The sequence below is a fragment of the Cervus elaphus genome, chromosome 4, assembly GCF_910594005.1.
Source record: "Cervus elaphus chromosome 4, mCerEla1.1, whole genome shotgun sequence".
NCBI lineage: Eukaryota > Metazoa > Chordata > Mammalia > Artiodactyla > Cervidae > Cervus > Cervus elaphus.
The window spans coordinates 34,868,132-34,887,482 of NC_057818.1; the positions used below are offsets into that span (position 1 = coordinate 34,868,132).

General features: G+C 52.3%; 1 protein-coding gene across 7 annotated transcripts in view; it reads left to right on the forward strand.

The window, feature by feature from the left end:
• The first annotated feature begins 5,994 nt into the window (after positions 1-5,994).
• The window catches only part of BEAN1 (brain expressed associated with NEDD4 1), a 38,359-nt gene continuing 25,002 nt past the window's right edge, over positions 5,995-19,351 (forward strand). For 2 of the 7 annotated variants that reach the window (XM_043898650.1, XM_043898654.1), the window contains exons 1-2: positions 6,489-6,625; positions 15,127-15,233. In XM_043898650.1, the coding sequence (XP_043754585.1) occupies positions 15,209-15,233 (25 nt within the window). In that variant the 5' untranslated portion in view covers positions 6,489-6,625; positions 15,127-15,208. Of the gene's footprint in view, positions 6,626-6,651; positions 12,543-15,126; positions 15,234-19,351 lie in introns of those variants that run through there. The other 5 variants (XM_043898651.1, XM_043898652.1, XM_043898649.1 and 2 more) reach the window with 5 other exon arrangements.

Below are 19,351 nucleotides of genomic sequence, written 5' to 3' on the forward strand. Positions count from 1 at the left end.
ACAGATGGGCAAACAAGTGCATCAACAGATGACCGCAGGATGGGAGAAAGAACACATGAATTCATGGGAGGATAGATGAATGGATGGACAGACGGATGAATCAATCAATTCTAATGCCTGCACATCTAAGTCCTTAGGTTATCTTTCCATCTAGACTCCTCAGAGTTCTGCTGCATGCCAGCAACTCCTGAAATTCAACACGTATAAAATCAAACTCATATTATTCTTCCCCAAACTTGATTCCCTTCCAGTGCTCTGCTCCTCAGTGAATCTATCCACCCTGCTGCACCAAACAGAAATCTAGGCATCATCCTCACTCCACCTGCTCCCTCAACCCCCACACCCAGGACATCACCAAGTCTTACTGATTTTACCTTCCACATTTATCTCCAATCCATCTCTCCACCTCCAAGGGCACCATTGCTCCTCTCCTAGGCTAGTGTGATCACCATTTCTCAGCCTCCTTGCCTCCATTCTGTCTTGCCCCCAACCATCTCAGCACTACCAGTAAAACTGTCTTTTCAAAACGCAGGTCTAATTATGCCACCACCACTCATTCAAGCAGAGACATCACTTTGCCAACAAAGGTCTGCCTAATCAGACCTTTGGTTTTTCCAGTAGTCATGTACAGATGTCAGAGAGCTGGACCATAAAAAAAGCCTGAGCACCAAAGAGTGACGTTTTTAATTGTGGTGCTAGAGAAGACTCTTGAGAGTCCCTCAGACTGCAAGGAGATCAAAACAGTCAATCTTAAAGGAAATCAACCGTGAATATTCATCGCAAGGACTGATGCTGAAGCTCCAATAATTTGCCCACCTGATGCAAAGAGCCAACTCACTGGAAAAGATCCTGATGCTGGAAAAGATTGAGGGCAGGAGCAGAAGGGGATGACAGAGGATGAGATGGTTGGATGGCAGCACCGACTCGATGGACATGAGTTTGAGAAAACTCCAGAAGGAAGGGAAGGACAGGGAAGGGAAGCCTGGCACGCTACAGTCCATGGGGTCGCAAAGAGTCAGACACGATTTAGATGATTGAACAACCACAACAGTAAGTCCAATGTTGTTTAAGACACTCTTACGCCCTCCACAGCTCTCAAGATCAAAGGCAGTCCTGGCCCCAGCCCACTTCTCCTGTCTCCTCCCCCACCCTGACAAGGTCAGACCTCCTGTAACACTCACTCACATGCTTCCCAAACTTGTGGCGTGTCTCATCGTGGCAAGTTTACATTTATCCACCACGCCTTGGTTAGTGTCTGCTCCCTCCTCTACACCGTGAGCCCCACAAAGGAGAGACCATTGACCGTTCTGGTTTTGTCTTGGGATCGAGCAGGCTCATGTGTAAATCTGGGTTCTGCCTCTAATTAGCCATGTGACAATGAACAAGTTATTCAGCCTCCAAAAACTCCTTGCTGCACAAAGAAAAATGGAGAAAGTATCACCCCCTCTACAGGAAACCATGAGGATAGAAATAAACAATTCACACAGAGTGGTTGACAGAGGGTCTGGTAGCTGGAAGGACATCTCATGACTGGTTGGAAACAGCGGCAGAAAGGTTTACATACAGACCCTACTCACCTCTCAACCAGCTGACCCTGAAATAAGCCCTGTCCCGAATACAGATCTTCAAGCAGGCCCAGAAGTAGGCTCCCCGAGCTGGGTCTCTGGAAGGGTGACCCATCAGGGTCCTAGAAGGGTGGCCTCCCTACTAACAGGAGACAGTGAGGAGCAGTCTGCCCCAGCCCTCCACCTAGGAGAAAGGGTGTAGGGGGCCAAAAGGGTTTAGGAACCCTGAGGCCAGCCCTCTTAATAGGTCCACTTCATCAAGTCCCCTCCTCCCTCAAGAGTCACAGTGGCTCCCCGCTGCCTAGAGCATCAGAGGCAGCCTCCTTTACCCGGAATCTCACCTCCATTCTCCATTTGGCACCTGGCACCCCAGAACCCACCCTTCATTCAGAAAGGCCTCCTCACCAAGCCTCCATACCCCTTCCCGACTGCAGGCCCTGCCGCCCCCCATTCTGGAAAGCCTTCAGTCTCCAGGTGTTCCTCTCTAAGTCCTACCCCCCCTCCAAACCCTCCTCCTCCGTCTTCCAGAAAGCCCTCTAGGACTCACCCAGCCCACACTAACTCCCTTCTCTTCTGAGGGCTTTGGGTCTGAAATCTCCAATGAAAGGCTAAGCTCTGATGTAAAACAGATCCATCTGGATACAGTCACAAGCTTACTACTGTTTGCGTTTCTTAAAATATAAAATCAAAACTGTTATACAAATATAAAATGAACTGCACAGGTCAAAGATTTCATTTTTAACTCATTAATTAATGAGGGGGAAAAAAAAGACATTTTACACAATTTAAAGGAAAATCTGAAGCACAGCCACAAGCATCGCTCTTAGCCTCCTCTCACAAGATCTCCACTGACCTCACCTGATAAAATGTATTTGCATCTCAAGAGACAGGAACAGTTTCCCATCAGAGTCAGGTTCCTACAACTTCCAAAGTAATTAAACAGCTCAGAGACCATGAAAGCTGCAAATTCCTATTGCTGTTTGTTGTTGTTTAGTCGCTAAGTCTTTGTGATCCCATCGACTAGCCTACCAGGCTCCTCTGTCCATGGGATTTTCCAGGCAAGAATCCAGGAGCAGGTTGCCATTTCCTTCTCCAGGGGACCTTCCCAAGCCAGGGATCAAACCCACGTTTCCCCCTTGGCAGGCGGATTCTTCACCACTGAGCCATCAGGGAAGCCCTAGAAAAACAGACAATCATGTGCCAGGTAACACCTAACAGTCAATTAGAAGGACACCTGCTAATCTTTTCTGCTGTTTTGAAGTGTCTCATCATCTTACCTGGCATGGCTTAAGCAAGTGTGCATCTCTGGAAAATCACTTACATTTGGTGGTTCTCAGTCTCCTCACCCGTAAAGTGGGATGTGAGCACAAAATCCTCCAAGCTCTCAGCAGAGAGCAGCTCCAGGAGGCGCTGCCTAGGACTTCACAGGTGTTTCTGTGCCCGCCCTGCCCCGCCCCTGCTTCCACCCTCTGCTTCAGCACCACTTCTGAGCTAGTCAGCCTTGGGGGGCTGCACTCCTGGGCCCCACACCCCACCAAGCAAGAATCAAGCCCTCTTCTTTTCCTTCATCTCCCTTAACATGTTCAAGGAGACCATTAGCAAAATCAGAGGGAGAGAAAAAGATCTTTTTAAAGCTGGTGGCAGGGGTGGCGGGGGAGGGGGCTGCTTCCCTAGTGGCTCAGTAGTAAAGAATCTGCCTGCCAATGCAAGAGACACGGGTTCAATCCGTGATCCAGGAAGATCCCACATGCCTTGAAGCAACTAAGCCTGTGAGCCACAACTACTGAGCCTGTGACTCCGGGAGCTGGTGATGGACAGGGAGGCCTGGTGTGCTGCAGGCCATGGGGTCGCCAAGAGTCGGACACGACTGAGGGGCTGAACTGAACTGACCCTTAGTATTAAACATCAGAAGACTCCTCCCAACATTAGAATGGATAAGTTGGCCAAACCTAGGAGTGATGGGGATAAGAGAGCACACTCTAGGGCAGGTCCCCACAGCCTGGCACTGGACTCCCGAGGCACCTCACTGTCCTGAGATGGAACTGCATGACCCCTCCCAGCTCCTTCCTCCAGTGTTGCTACTCTGCCCTTGGTGTAACAGACACTGAACAACAGTGTGCTTCCCTGGTGTCCAGAAGATGTCCCTCCTATGACTCTGACCCCATACAGAAGAAAACCTCAAGAATATATGGACATACCCATTGAAGTCAAGAATAATCACAGACACGCACAAACTTACCCACAAGGATGTTCACTGTGGTGTTGTCTGGAAGTGTGAAAATCTTAAAACTGAACACCCAGCAGTAGAGAACTGATTCAATACTGGATGGTATTTCCGTAACATCTTATAGGAGAACCCAAGTGCACCTTTTGGACAACCCAATAAAATACAGTAAAGCCATGTGACACAGCGCTAGGCAGCCATGAAAACTGTGATGTAGGAGAAAAGGGTGAGCAAGCTCACTCCATTAAGGACACTTATAGAGTCGTGAGATTTAAAAGGAAGAAAAAGAAACCTCAACATTAATAGTGATCAGTATTTGTGTTCTTTTTTCACTTTTTCAAGTTTCCCAAGTGTCCTACATGAACATGTGTGTGGATAGGCAGATCAACACAAGCCTGAAGCTAAACCCCAACACCACATGCCCAGTGGAAACCATTCTGCGTTCCAGTGCAAAGAACAAGTCAGATCTGTCAGCTCAGCAATGTTCAAATGGGGTAGGAGGGAATGAACTCTTTTTCAGCTAGGGCCTTCCACAAGGGCCCCACAAAATACACATACACACAATCTTGCCAATGGGAGAAGGAAATGGCAACCCACTCCAGTATTCTTGCCTGGAGAATCCCAGGGACAGAGGAGCCTGGTGGGCTGCTATCTATGGGGTCACACAGAGTCGGACACGACTTAGCAGCAGCACAGTCTCGCCAAAGGGGACAGATTAAAGGTAAAACCACTCAACAACCAGAATATCCATCCTGCATGGATCAGCAGGTGTCTACTCAAGACGGTCAAGGTCATCTTTAGCAGGGTGGTGCAGGGGGCAGAGCCCTGGCCTGGCAGCCCTAGAACCACCAACCCTAGCTGGTCTGTCCCCTCCTTTCTCTAGTCCTTTAATTGTTCATCCATAAAATAAATGCGTGAGGTTGAACCTCTCAGGTTCTATTTCTTAGGACTGGGAGATGTTTCCCTATATTCTGCCCCGCCCCCAACAGTTCTGGATGGAGGTGGAATCCTCCAGCCTGGGTCCCTCCATCTCCTTCAGTCTAGGGCGATAGGGTACACAGTGCAGGAGTCAGAGCCCGGAATAAACAGTTAGCAAAGGGAGCTGGGAAGAGCCTCAGTCACCAAGGCTCTAGACCATGCAGGTCCCTCTGCCACCACCCAGGGAAGCCCAAGATATAGTGACTGGCAGAGCTGGGGTGGAGGGAGGTTTGTTTTCTCAACCAGAGCCTGCTCTGCCCCTACCCTCCACTCAGTGCCAATGGCTGCCTGGCCTCTCCTCCACCCCATCCCTCTGGCTCCTCTCCTTCCCCACATTTTATCATCAACATCTGCAGCTCCTTATCCTCATGTTTCATTTTTGGTAACATGACCATCAAGGAAATGGGGGTTAGGAGAACTGTCAATAAAGTATTTCATCAATTAATTCATCAGATTTAGAGTGCATGCTCTGGGCAGGCCCCCAAGGGTCTCTCCCTCCTGAGGCTCCCGGTTAACTGTGGGAGTGCTCAGTCACTTCCATCATGTCCAACACTTTGCAACCCCACGGACTGTAGCACACCAGGCTTTTCTGTCCATGGGATTCTCCAGGCAAGAATACTGGCGTGGGTTGCCATGCCCTCCTCCAGGGGATCTTCCTGACCCAAGAATCGAACCCGCATCTCCTGCACTGCAGGCAGGTTCTTTACCCACTGAGCCACCTGGGAAGCCCTCCCAGCTAAGCAGAGGAGATTCAATGATTCCACAAATAACTGAGAAGCACCCAGACTAGCAGGGGTGCAATTATCAGGAGATCTATTGTAATAAAGAAAGGGAGGTCTGGGGAACGGGGCTGGTCCACGGACCCTAACCAGAGTTGGGACAGAGCAGGAAGGCCAGGAGCCCCTCCCTGAGTCAGGCTCCAGGGTCGGGGTCAAGCTCTATGCCCAAGGTTTGGGTATGGCGGGGTGAGAGGGCACAGGGTTGGGCGAGGGGAACAGGAAACAGGCAAGCTGGTCGCTCAGGAGAGGAACGCTTCAGCCCGGCCTAGCTGACACTCCGGAACACCCAAGAATCACCGGCGGGCAATTGGGAGCAGGAGGCCCTGCCAGGCTTGTCTGCTTCGCCCGGTGGCCATGACAGGGCTCCCCTTCCCCGGGGCCCAGGCTGGCCTCTGGAAACCCGTCTGGACACCCTTCCCTGCTTATATTGGTTATCTGCTCTCTTCTGCAGGTTTGTATGTCCGCGCCTCTGCTCCCGCCTGTCTGTATGTCACACTCTACACAGGTCTGTCCGTCTGTCCTCACACGTCTGGCGCGCTGGCCTCCCAGCTTCTCTCGGCCTCCTGGCCGTGCGCCCCGCCTGCCGCTGTGTGGGTGTCGGGCTGGCAGTGCGCAGAGGGGCGCGGCTCGGCCCTCCCCCTCCGCCGCTTCCCCTCAGCTCAGGAATGACCCGGGCGGCGGCCCGGCGCTGCTGAGGCCCCGGAGTCGCGGCGCAGGGCGGCGGGAGCGGGCGGCCGTGGCGTGGGCGGCTGCGCGGGGCCGGCGGAGGGCCGGGCGGGGCTGCTGCAAGGCAGGGCCGGCACCGGGAAGCCACTGCCGCCGCCGCCGCCACCGCCTCGGCCGGGGATCGCGGGCCCGGGTCGGCTCGGCCGGGCCCCGCCCCGCCCCGCCCCGCCCCTGCACGCCCGGCAGGCCGTGGCGGAAAGACGCGCCCCCCGCGACGCCCGAGCCCGAGCGCAGCAGCATCCGAGCGGGAACCGGAACGCGAGCGGGAGTTGAGCCAGAGCGGGAACCCGAGCTGGAGCCGAAGCTGGAGCCGGCAGTGCGGCGCACGGAGCGGAGCGAGGCAGCCAAGCCGAGTAAGGGGCGTGGGGCCGGGGGCGGCGCTGGGGAGGGGCGGGGAGGGGGTCCCGGCCCCCTCCCCCGCGCTCTGCGGCGGCCCCAGCGCACGCACACACCCCGGGGGCGCTCAACGCTGTCCCGGGGAGGAACCGCAGCGCGCTTCGAACGGGATCCCCGCTCTCCCGCGGATCCCTGCCCCGACCCCCGCGCCCCCGGGCGGGCCACCGGGACCCGCGCCGACCGTGGCTGCCCCTGAACATGCCATCAGGCCCCGGGATGGAGAGCACTCCCCGATTCTTGCCTGACTGGAGTCCCACACCAACATCCACCCTATGTAGGGGGCAAAAAATCAGTCTCCACGACCCCGCGCTCTTGGTTTCCCGGACCCCTAAACAACCTACCCAAGAAGGGGGAACCAGGACGCACTTATGGCTGGGGTGGAAGAGGAAAGGGGCTCCAGGCTTGAAGAGTTTGAAGCTAGAAGCCACCCGCGACCCTCGAGCAGGGAAGTTTGACCCTCCAACGGGCGGGTCACTAGGGCCATGCCCCCGCTTCAGTGCCTGCCTGCCGCGCTGGTCTATCTCAGTACCATCAGTGGGAGAAGAGGTGTCCACACTGCACCTTCTCCAGCTCTGGGTCAGACTTTCCCTGGCGCGGTAACTGAGGCTGAGTCCGAGGCGGCTGCTCTGGCTGGCTGCGCAGCGCCAAGCGGTATAGCCGCCCCTCCCCGCGCGCCCTCGGAAGTTGGTTAGTGCCCACCCGCTCCACGGCTGACTCGCACAGCCCTTCCCCTCTCCCCATCGGCCAGGCGGTCCTGAGGCTGGCTCGCGGAGGATCCAGGGCTGCCCTCCTGATGATCCCACGCGCCGTGCCGGCGGGGAGAGCCAGGCCCAGGCTGGGAAGAGGAGGGCACGAGTGACAGGTGTCAGCCGCGGGGGCTCCAGGAGCTTGGTCCTTGGTCTTGATTTCACATAGTCCCACAGGCGCCTGCCTGTGAGCAAGCCCCTCCTGACTCTCCACAAACATCCTGACTGCTCTACTGGAACAAGTGGCTTCACCTCTTTGTGCCTCAGTTGCTCTGCTGACATGTACCTAGGATTCTGTTGTGAGCAACGTGTTCAAGGGCTTCCGAACCAGAGGGTGGGCTTGGCTGACTTTCTAGCTGTGTGGCATTAGGCAAGATACTTAACCTCTCTGAGCCTCAGTTTCCCTATCTGAAACATGGGGAAGGTGGGTGGATTGGAGGGAATAAATGAGGCGATGCCTGGGAACGGGTGCAGGGCTGGCATAGTGGTTGGCACACAGCTAGCTGTCAATTCAGGCTGACCACAGGTGACATTCTGTGAGGTGTCCAGCACCAGTGGATGCTAAGGCAGAGCAAGGTCCTCTGAGGTGGTAGGGACACCACCCCTTCTCAACCCTGCTCCGAGGAAGTCTTGAATCCCCTAAGGCCTTGTTGACACATACTGCAATGGCAGAACCCTCTCCTTAGGGCCCTTTCTCACTGTTCCCTCCTCCCTGGATGCTCTGCTTCCCAGCGGGCACTGGCCTCCTCCTACCTATCATCTCCATCCCAGTTGAGAAAGACTATGTAACCCACTCTTTCTTTGGCCCTAGTTTGAGGTCTGTCCCCCAAGCAGAGGGCTCCCCACGTCCTTCTCACACTCTGTGCAAGGGAATTCACACCTCCCTCCCCTCCTGGGTTTGGGCCTAGGGAAGACTGCTTTCCCTGAGGCGCAATCAGACAGTCAGGTGGCTTGGATGTTCCAGTGGTGACAGTTCAGACAGGCAGTGAAGAGCAGCAGAGGGAGCAGCTACTAGGGCAAGGAGACAGCGGGAAGTCGGAGGGGGTCCCAACCCTGAGGCTGTGTGGACTGGTATGTTCATCCAGGCGACTGAGCCACGAGGCACCAGAAGTGATGAGCCTCGGGGAGGAAGCGGGGCCCGTGAATGACTTTGATAGGTTAGAAGTTCAGAGCTGGAAGGTCTCCAGGAAGAGATCTGCCCAGTCTGTGCAGCAGACACTTCAGACCCAGGGCAGAACCCGGGAGGCACCCGGGAGGCCCAGGAGCTAGGGGAGGATGCTGGAATCCCTGGGGTGGCATGGAGGGTTGAAGGTGCTCCAGGTGTTAGGAAGAAAACAAATTCCACCACTTATGGACACCTGTATTAGTCCTACTCACCAGTGCCCCTGCTGCCAGAACAGAAGGGAATGTTGGGGGGCAGTCTGTCCACATGTTGCCTGGTGGGACACACAGAATGGGCTGCCTCCTCGAAGCTCTTACTACACAGAAACCCCCTCTGTCCTCTTCTTCCTCTACAGCCTACTCCCCTCCCCCATTCACCCACCAGGGTGTCACACCTTGCATCTTCCATAACTCTCACCTCTTCTTCCCAAAGGAGTTAATCAGAAACTAATTAGGAGGTTTGTGTCCCCTAGTTCACACAGTATTTGGAGCATAGCCAGGCATCAGCGTGATGGGGATACAGGCACCTCCTCCAGTCTTGGGGAGTCATTAGTTAGACACATTCAGATGCCTGTTACCTGAAGCCTGTGCCCTGGAAGTGCTCAGAGCACAAGGTGTGGGAAGGTGGCAGTCGGCTCTCAGCCTCCTAAAGGGAGAGGGCTTTCACCCTCCTGAAGCTTCCTGAAAACCAGGAGGGCTTCTGAAGCCCCTTGGCACAAAGGAGAATTGTGTCTGAGAGCACAGCTTCTTGGAGCTGGACTACCTGGGTTTATGGCATGTGATTCTAGGCAGGAGAGTCACCCTTCAGAGCCTCCATTTCCTCTTGAAAATGGCAACAAATACTCTAGACCCCTTGCAATGGCCTTGCTATGTCTGCATTAAGAACATGCATTGAACACATGCTGTTTCCCAACCATAAGTATTTTCCCTTTGGATTCTGACAACAGCCCTCTGATCTAGGTACTATAATTGTCCCTATTTTATAGATGAGAACACTGAGGCTTAGGACTCAGTGGACTCCAAAGTTAAGGACTAACTTTGCTAGGTATAGGAAACTTAAAACATCACTATGACTCATCATAATTTTATAAGTTTGTAAAATTGATCATTAGCACACTGTATTTTAGATAATATGTAATTAGTTACTGGAATGTTTCCTCCCTGGGTATCTCCAATCATTGGACATCTGTGTTAATTGCCCATGGGCAATTTTTTGAGACACCTTCATGTTTTTATATTCAAACAGTATCAAACTGATTTAAAAGAACAACTCCCCCCATTTATTCCCTATCCTTCCTCTCCATTTTTCTCCATAGCCCTATCACCCCTAACATTTATATATCTTATTCATCTGTTTATTGTCTGCCCTCATCCATATAATGTAAACTCCCCAAAGGCAGGGACTTTTAACCATTTTGCTTACTCTCATATCCCCAGAGACAAAAACAACCACCAGCACTTCATATGCTCTGCAAATTATAAAGTGTTTTACAAACATAAGGTCTATTATTGTTATTATTTTTGCCAAATGTATAGCTTGCCTGAAAATAAAACCTTAAGGTTCATGGCAGAAACTTCCCTCAAAATTCTGGCAAATAGGACCTGCTCAAGTGCCAGGGAAAATGTGATGAAGGTTAAAACCAGTTGGAGATTACTTTCCTAACATGTTAATAAAGCTCCTTATCAGTAAGTTGAAAGACAAGTTAATTTTTTTTAATCTTTGCAACAACAAATGGCATGCTCAAAGGCAATTAAATTAGCATTTAAAATTTCCAATGAGTTAACTATCACTGATTTATTCACTTACTCTTTGTTACAGAAAATCATTTGTAAAAAACAAAAGAACACAACAAGCCTCCTCAATCCCACCACTGTCCAGAGTATGGATATCCACATGACTGGATACTTCAGTCTATTTCCTTTTCATCTTTTTCTGTGTGTGAATATTTTCTCTCATTTTTTCCCTTAGAAAATAAGGGATCATGTTGTCAGCAGTTATATAACCAGCTTACTTGGTGACATCCCCTCACCATTGACATTAAAGTGAAAGTCTTTATATTATTAAAATTTCTTTAAAGCATGACTCCATGGCTATATAATATTCCATTATAAGCATATGCCAAAATTTTCTCAGCCTGTCCTCTGTTATTGGACACTGGGGTCGCTGCTGTAATAATGTTTTTCTATATCCTTACTGGTGTTGTCTAGGCCTTGAATGAGTCTTCTCTACATCCTTGGTCATGACCTACTTGCTGGTTTGCAAATAGACTGGTTTATGTAGTTAATGAATCCATTCTTAGAGGTTGGGCGCTGGTGGCAGTGGGGAAGGCAGCTGATCCAACAAAGCGCTACTCCAGGTAAACTAAGGCAACATGGAGACCCTGTAAGCTCCAGGCATTTCCTGACCAACCCAGGATAGCACACATGTGGCCAGATGTTGCATGGGGGCAGAAGGCCTCTTTGCTGCCAGGGCTGCCAAACATCCTGGATCTCTCTTCTAAAATCAGTACCAAGTTACTTGCTTGCAAATCTATGTGTACTCTGCCAGCCTCTCTGTTATCATCCTCTCACTCTTTTTCTCCTCCACTCCTGAGTTCATCTGTGTCTTCATTTGATCACATGACAAATGTTTACAGGCACACCTTGTTTTATGGTGCTTCACAGATATTGCTTATTTTTACCAACTGAAGGTTTGGGACAGTCTTGAACCAAGCAAGTCTATCAGCGCCATTTTTCCAACTGCATTTGCTCACTTCATGTCTCTTGTGTCACATTTTGGTAATTCTCACATTTCAAAAATTTTTTTCTTGTTATATTTGCTATAGTGACCTGTGATCAGTGATTTTTGATGTTGCTATTGCAATAAGGGGCTTCCCAGGTGGCACAGTGGTAAAGAATCTGCCGGCCAACACAGGAGACACAAGGGACATGGATTTGATCTCTGGGTGGGGAAGATGCCCTGGAGGAGGAAATGGCAACCCACTCCAGTATTCTTGCCTGGAAGATTCCATAGACAAAGGAGCCTGGCGAGCTACAATCCCTGTTGCAAACAGTCAGACACCACTGAGTAACTGAGCACACAACACAGTAAGATTACCACTTGCTGAAGGCTCAAAGGATGGTTACCATTGTTTAGCAATAACGCATTTTTAAAGTAAGGTATGTACAGTGTTTTTTACACAAACGGCTACTGCAAACTTCATAGACTGCAGGATAATGTAAACCTAATTTTGATACGCACTGGGACACCAAAAAAACTGAATGACTCGCTTTACTGTGGTGATCTGGAATCTCGCGGACCACCAAACCAGTTATCTCTGAGGTATTACCTGTAATGACATCTATCTGCATTTGCCATGGAATTTTTTTCTCCATTAGAGGGACCATCAGCTGGGTCTCACACTTCAAGACCAGCCCCCCTCATTTCTGAGACTCCTTTCTGTGTAAAATGGCGATTTGTTTTGAGATCCAGTGGTTTGAGCACGCATCGCAAAGACGTGGCCCATCCCCCAGGCCAGCCACTGCGTGGCCCTGCCCAGTTCACCACGGACCCTGGCGAAGCGCAACCCTCCAGTATGGCTGCCTCTGCTGCGCATGCGCGAACCATCCCGTCTCGCGCAGTTACCCGGCTGCTTCTGCCAGGGCGACGGAGCCGGTCCCCTTAACCACAAGCTCGCTGATCGAGATCGGAGTGTCACGGTGAGCCACGGAGCGGAGGGATTCTGGGAGCAGGGACGCGAAGAGAAGTGGGAGTGACGTGGACTTACCGCCCACCATTCAGCCACTTCAGAACCTGGAAAACTGCAGTCTGCCGGCCGCCCGCCTGCCCGCAATCCAGTCGGAGATGAGTCACAGGCAGGGACGCGCCTCGACTCAGATGCTGGGCGCTGAGTGAGACGGGCGCGAGGGAAGACGTGACCTGGGTGTCAGATCTGTGGTGTGGGGTGTCCCTGGCAGTAACCGCGAGGTAACAAGGTCCCTCTCTGCATTTCTCTCTCTCCATCTCTTCTCTGTGACTTTGGGTGGGTTATGTCACGAGCGTATGAGTTTTCTTATTTGCAGTATGAAAATGTTACCTACTTCAGGAGACCTGTTGCAGTAATTTCGGTGATATTAACTGGCACGTGGAGGTGCCTGGTGAACATGAGCCACCCTGAAAGCTGGAGTGCCCAGATTATCTCCATTTACAGAAATGTCTACTTGACCGGTGGCAAAACCTGCCAGCCCCTTGCCAATCTCCTAGCCCCCTGGGAACTTACACAATTTCCACCACCCACCCAAATTGACCATGGAAAACCATATGTAATGCAGGGATTCTTTGTGGCCCCTGCCCTGGGAGGTCATCTCCCACCTCCCCATGCCCTGTGAAAACCCCAGTCTTAATCTCATAGTCACAATGCCCAGTGAGAGGAAAGAGGGGGTACAGGGGACCTCTGATAGACATGTCACCTTGGGGACGATTCCTTGAAGCATGGGGGTGGTCAGCACCCTTTGTGGCATCAGATGCCACCAGGGTAGCCATATAGAATGTATACATTCATTGTGCATTTACTAACTGCCTACTCTACGCCAGCTCACTAGAAAGGGAAACAGAGGCTGGACCTGTGGAGGCTGGGGCAGAGGCTTGGGCATTTTCCTGAGGGTACTGGGAGCTACCAAAGACATTTCAGCAAATGACCTGATCCATTCTGCCTCTCTGGAAGTGGTACAAGAGATGACCTGTCAGAGCACTGTATCCTCCTCCCCACTCACACACAGCCACAGTGCACACCCGCAGAAACGAACACAGACATAAGTACACACATGTATTTTTAGAAAGCACAGATCCCAGGCCCTGAGATGCTTTGTGAATTTTCTGGTGTGAAATCACAGTTCCCCAAGCAGCCTGCCACACCAGTTCTAGAGGCCAGTTCTACTTTCACTTCCCCCATCAGAACTCTTGACTTGGGTTTCTATGGGGACTGGGAGTGGGTGTCAGGCCAGCATAGGGTTCACACCAGGACAGACTGAGCTGGAAGAAGTCACCTGGAGAGGGATTCCGAGGTCAGCAGCAGTGATGGCCCCTCCCTCCCACCCGCCTCAGGCAGCAGAATGAACATTTTGCAGCCACATACCTCATGCCAGGGACTGTCTGTACATAACCCCAGTCCTCATAGCAGGTAAAGTGTTCTTACTCTGCTTTCCCCAGGAAGACACTGAAGTTGAGAGGTGAAGTGCTTTGCCCAAAGCTACACTGCCAGGAAGTGGGAGAGTCAATATTAGCACTCAGGAACTGGATTTCTGAGCTTGGGCTCTCCAAAGACAGGTGTTTGTTTATTAAGTAAAAAAATGAATTCTTAGTATAGTTTAACCAATTGGCTCCATCAAAACATGGGGCCCATTTAGAGGATATATACATATATATAATAAAAAGGATCCCTGGAGAAGACAAGAGTGGGAACCTTTGGAACTGCCTCTTACGGAAAAGCTCTGTCCACAATGATATCATCCCCGGGATTAGGGAAGCCTGCTCCCCCTGGGATGTAGAGGGGCCAGGCGCTCTGCCCATTGGCTTTCAGCCAGCAGCTTCCCCTGCAAGTGCCTGCTGGGCTCCACATCCATCCAAAGGCACGGTTTGGTTTCTCCCAAATCAAGTGACCACACTCCCTAGGAAATAAGAACTCTTAACTCCCTAATAGTCCCATGGCCTCCTATCACTTGGGGACCTACCAGGAGAGACTGAATCAGCTCAGATCTCCAGCAGCATGAGAGGATGAATTACTTTCTGAAAATGTTTCCTCCATTGCAAACAGGTACTAGAGTGACGTGGCAGTCCTTTACTGCACAGACATCTTGACACATGGATATTCACATAGGGGTGTGTGGGGGGGGGGGGGATGGTATTGGTAAAGAGACAGTTGTATTCACTAGCTCTTTATTTCTGAATTGGTAATTTAATCTAGTAGGTACCTTCTAAGGAAGTGTGCTGGCTGACAGTGTGCGCTTTGGAGTCACACAAACCTGGGTTCCAGTCCCAGCCTGTAATTAGAAGTTGTGTGACCCTGGAAAGCTTCATAACCTCTCTGAGCCTCAACTGCCTTATTTATAAAATGAGAATGAAAAAAGCATCTTTCTCTTAAAACGGTTTGATGATAATGATGATAATAATAAGGTTTGAGCTAGGCATTTATGAATACCCTTCCAGAGCCAGCTGCGGGACCTTGAACTAGTTTCTCGCTTTCTCCAGGTCTCAGTTTCCCCTTCTGTGAAATGAGGACATTGAGCTGATCTGTTAGGGTCTTTTCAGCCCTAACAGTTACAGGATTCTCAGAGGTCAACCCAGGAGAGACATTCGCCCCCTTCCACCAACCACTGAGATGCCAGCACACATTTGTACCACCTCTGCCCTAGAACCCTCATACTTCCCCCCCCCCCCCAGACTAGGCACATGCTATCAAAGTCACAATCTTCTCCCCAGAGGTTGACAACCCAGGGGAGACAAGCCCCCAGCCTGCAGGGTGAGCAGGTGCCATGTGGGCGCCCCCATCACCTGCCTGTTTGTGTCTCTGCAGGTGAGCGGAGGGTCCTTCCCTGCGAGAAGTCAGAGCTCTGCACGTGGGCAGGCTGGCTCCACTGTTCTGCTCCAAGGATTACATGTCCTTCAAACGCCCCTGCCCCTGTAAGTCTCCTCCTTCCATGGACCGGGGCCAGCATCGCAGAGTCAGGATGCAGAGAATGTTTCTAGGATGTTTGGCCAAAGAGCTCCAGGGGTCTGATAGGGGTTCGATGTGATATGATGGATGGGGGGAGGGCAACACAGCAGACCCCTGACAATCTGCAAGAGATGTCTCACCTTGCCAATCCCTCCATATCAGCACTTCCCAGAGTGTGGGTCAGGGTTCTTCAAGGGATTAATATCAAGGGATATTAATGAGGTTACTTTTTTTTAAATTCCATAGTCAAATGTGTGGGAAATGCTGAGTGACACAAGTCAAGTCAGTTTTGCTGGACTCTTCAGAGCCTTTAAGGTGATGCTGTGTTGTGAGGCTCCACTGGAAAGAGAAAGCCCAGGGGTCTACCCAAACTTAGCTGACAACAAGGAATGTCTCATGAGATGGGTGCTTCACAGAACACATTCCTTGGGGTTCAGTGTCTGAGGAAACCCTTCCGAGAGCAGCCTCACCAGACAGTCCCTTGTTTGTTATTAATAATTCATTTTTTCATCTAATGAAGCCACTAGATGATTTTGCACGTAACATTCTTCTCATGGCTCCCTGATGCCCACACATCTAGATGATGGACTCAATCAGATATACCCTGGGGCTCAAGGCTGCAGCCCCTGTGGCTTACTCCCCCACTCACCATCAACCCTGCCTTCACGACTTAAGCTGCCACCCTGACCCCAGAGTTGCCTCTCTCCCTGGCAGCCACCTGCTTCCTCCCATGATGTCCCCTGAGCCCCCTCCAAGGCACCATCATTTGCTGCATTTTGGGAGGACGTGCATAACCTCCCCCTCCCTTCTCCCTGGTGAGGTTGGGACTGTGAGTCTGTGCGAGATCAGGGCCCCCAGCTGAGGTTCCCTATCTACCTGTCAACTCCCTCACCCTGCTCACCAGTGTCTGTTCGAATCTGTACCATGTCCTACATCCTGGGGTTGAGGAACCTCTCCTGCAGAGTCAGACTGCCAACTGTCAACTCTGTGAGCATCAGGGGGCTGCTGTAGTGGAGGTAGGGAGAGCTGGCCTATCCTGTCTGGGAGCGACCATCACCAGGCGTGCCGGGGGAGTAAGGTGGCAGTGTGTTCATTGTGCAGGGAATGTTTTCAGGAGGTAAGGGAGCACATCCTGGCTGCTGGCTGCCGTGGGTATCGAGGAGGGCATAGATCAAGAGCGATAAGCTTTCTGATACATAGGACAAGCTCGGTAAATTACTGTTACTGTTACCACCATGTCTGCTGATCAGCTATCAAAACCTCAGGCCAGGTGAGAAGGCTGCCATGGGAGCAGGTCAGAGCCCAGGAACACCTGCCCCACAGAGGGTCGGGGTGGTTGTACTGTCACCCCCAGGAGCAGCTGGCAGTGCAGAAGGCTGGGCTGCTGAGTGTGGAGGACTTTCCAGAATCTTCTGGGGTTGAGCCAGGCCCTGTGGAGCCCTGCCGTCTGCACTAACAGGGGCCATCACCCCAGGACAAGGCTCCGTGCGAGCAGCTCTTGAGGACTCCAGGGTGTGGTCATGGGTATCCTGGGCTGGTCAGGAGCAGTTACTGCACTTCTCTGAATCCCCCTCTCCCTGCACAGACTCGGCACCTGGCATGTAGTAGGCACTCAATAAATGTTCGCTGAATGAATAAATGCAGTCCGACACTGTGGATGAGGCCCTGGAGGGGGAGAAGCTGAAGCTCCTGACTCTGCCACCAGACTCTCTCCGTAGCTCTGGCCAGCCAATCCTCATCTCTAAAATGAAGCCGTTATCTGAGGCCAGGGGGTTCCAGGAGCTCAGAGCAGCTGTGAGGCTCCTTGGAGGGTGAGGGGAGACCAGGTGGGCAGAACCCAGATGCCCCACCACCCGCTGCTTCAGCCAGAGCAGCTCTGCTTAACATCTCTGGGTTGGGGGTCTGTTCAGATTCTGCTTAGAGGAGGAGGTCCCAGGCACTGGTAGGCCAAGCCCCATGTGGGTATCCAGGCCCACCTCTTCCTCTACCGTCTCTTCTCTTCTCTGCAGGATTCTTCTCTTCTCCTCAGTGTCCGGTCGGACTCTTTACCTTTTTTCCGAGCTAAGAAGTGCTCGCCATCCTCCCTTTCAGCACCCCTAATCTGCTTCAGCCTGGCTCCTGCACCCTCACCCCAAAATGACATCAGCGGCTGTGTCACCAAGTCCGTCCCAGAGTTTTCAGTTCTCAGCTGCATCTGACCCTGTTGGTCCCATCAACCCTGCTGGTGGCTCGTCGACTGGGTTCTGGACTCTGAACCCTGGGGTTTTCCTCCAGCCCCTCTGGCTCTCTGGGCTCTGATCATCCATTCATGGTCTCCTTTGGTGCAAGAGGAGGGTGCATTCTTCCCACACCTGCCCAGGGATGCTAGGTCCCCCAGGACTCTAACCCCACTGGCCTTCTTGCCCTGTACTCCCCAGACCATTTCATCCTCACTCTTCTTTCAACTGCAGCCCATAGGCCAGCAGTTCCCATGACCCTCTTCCACTCCGGTTTCTGCCTAAGCTGATTCCTTCTGCCTGAGCTGATTCCTTCTGCCTTCCACTGCCTGGCTCCCCTGGGTAGCCCCACCTCCACTGCTCAAGTACAGCCTGTCCCACACTGAACTCCTTGCCCTCCCCTCCATGCCAGCTTGCTTGATTTTGCTGTCTTGGTTTAGGGCACCACCATCACCACCACCCAGTCCCACTGGCCAGAAATCTACAAGTGACCCTCAGTTTCCCTCCAACACCTGCATCACTACCAGCTACCCAGGGAGACCCCAGGGTCTCCAAAGTAGGTCAACAGATCTCTCTCCTGACTTCCCCCCACCCTAGTCCAACCCCCTCCTCAGACCCCATCCTGGAAATTGCTGCCTCAGTAGATATTCATGGAACAGGACAACCAGACAAGTGAACAAATGGAGTGAAGCAGACTGCTTGTGGTTGGCCTCCTGGGCTCACAGACCAGAGGCCCTCACGTGGTTTTCTAGGAGGGATGCAGAACCACAAGAGTCCCTGATGCCCTGATTCCCCTGGTCTGAGAACACTGAGGGACAAAGCCAGAAGTCTCAGGCTTCATCATCTAGCCACACACACCCTCTTTTTAAGCACCTCCTCTCCTGCTCTGTGAATTTAGACACCTAACAGGGAATCGCTTGAACCATCTTAGCTCACAAAATTATCTTACATGTGAAGATGCCCAAGGCCATTAAAATCTGGAAAACTTAGGACAGGAACCATAGCTTGTCCCTGTCTGGGTTTCCACACCCCTACATCCTGCCAGTTGAGAGGGGCAAAGAGGAAAGTCCCCAGAAGGAAAAACAAGTACCAAAGGCTCCCTAGCAAGACCTGGCTCGTTCAAGTTAAGAGTTCAGGGAAGTCAGGGAGTGTCAACAGGGAATGTGAACCTGGGGCAGGGCAGTGGGCACAGGTCTGGCTGGCATCCACAGCTTTGGACACTGGGTGAAGTGGGACCATCCACTGGCCTCTCAGGAGCTGGGCAGCCCTTAATCAGACCAGGCTGGGCCGACTTCTCCCAGGCCCTGCCCACATCCTGGGCTCCCCCAACCCCTATTACATCCCAAGGATCTTAGCTCATCTCAGCCTCTCACAGAGAGAGCCCCAACAAACCTCCATGTCCCTCCCTCTCAGTCAGGCAGATGAAAAAAACTAAGGCAGGGAGAGGAGGCAGGAACAGGAGAGGGGAAGCCCTGAGGGATTTGGCTGCAAGGCTGCAGGAGGGAAATCTGGTCTCCTCCCTGCAAGTGCAGGCCTGTGAGCCATTTCCAGCCTTAAGCACTGAGTAAGAAGGACCAGCCCGGCTCCTCAGAGAGGCTGGACGCGTGGGAGCCTCCTCCATCTGGCCCCAGCTGGGCAGGGCAGCCCAGGATTTCCCCAGGATGCAGGCTTCAAGAACAGATGCTTCCTAACTACTTCTTTACCACGAGCACATGGGAGCTCCACAGAGCTTCCTATGGTGTGAAGTGGAGGTGGCCTCAAGGGACAGACCTGGGGGGAGGAGGGGCTCTGGGGCCTCAGGGGAGACTGAGGATGCAGCGAAGCAGGGCTTAGAGTAGAGGGTAGCAACCACTGGTCCACAGAGGAAT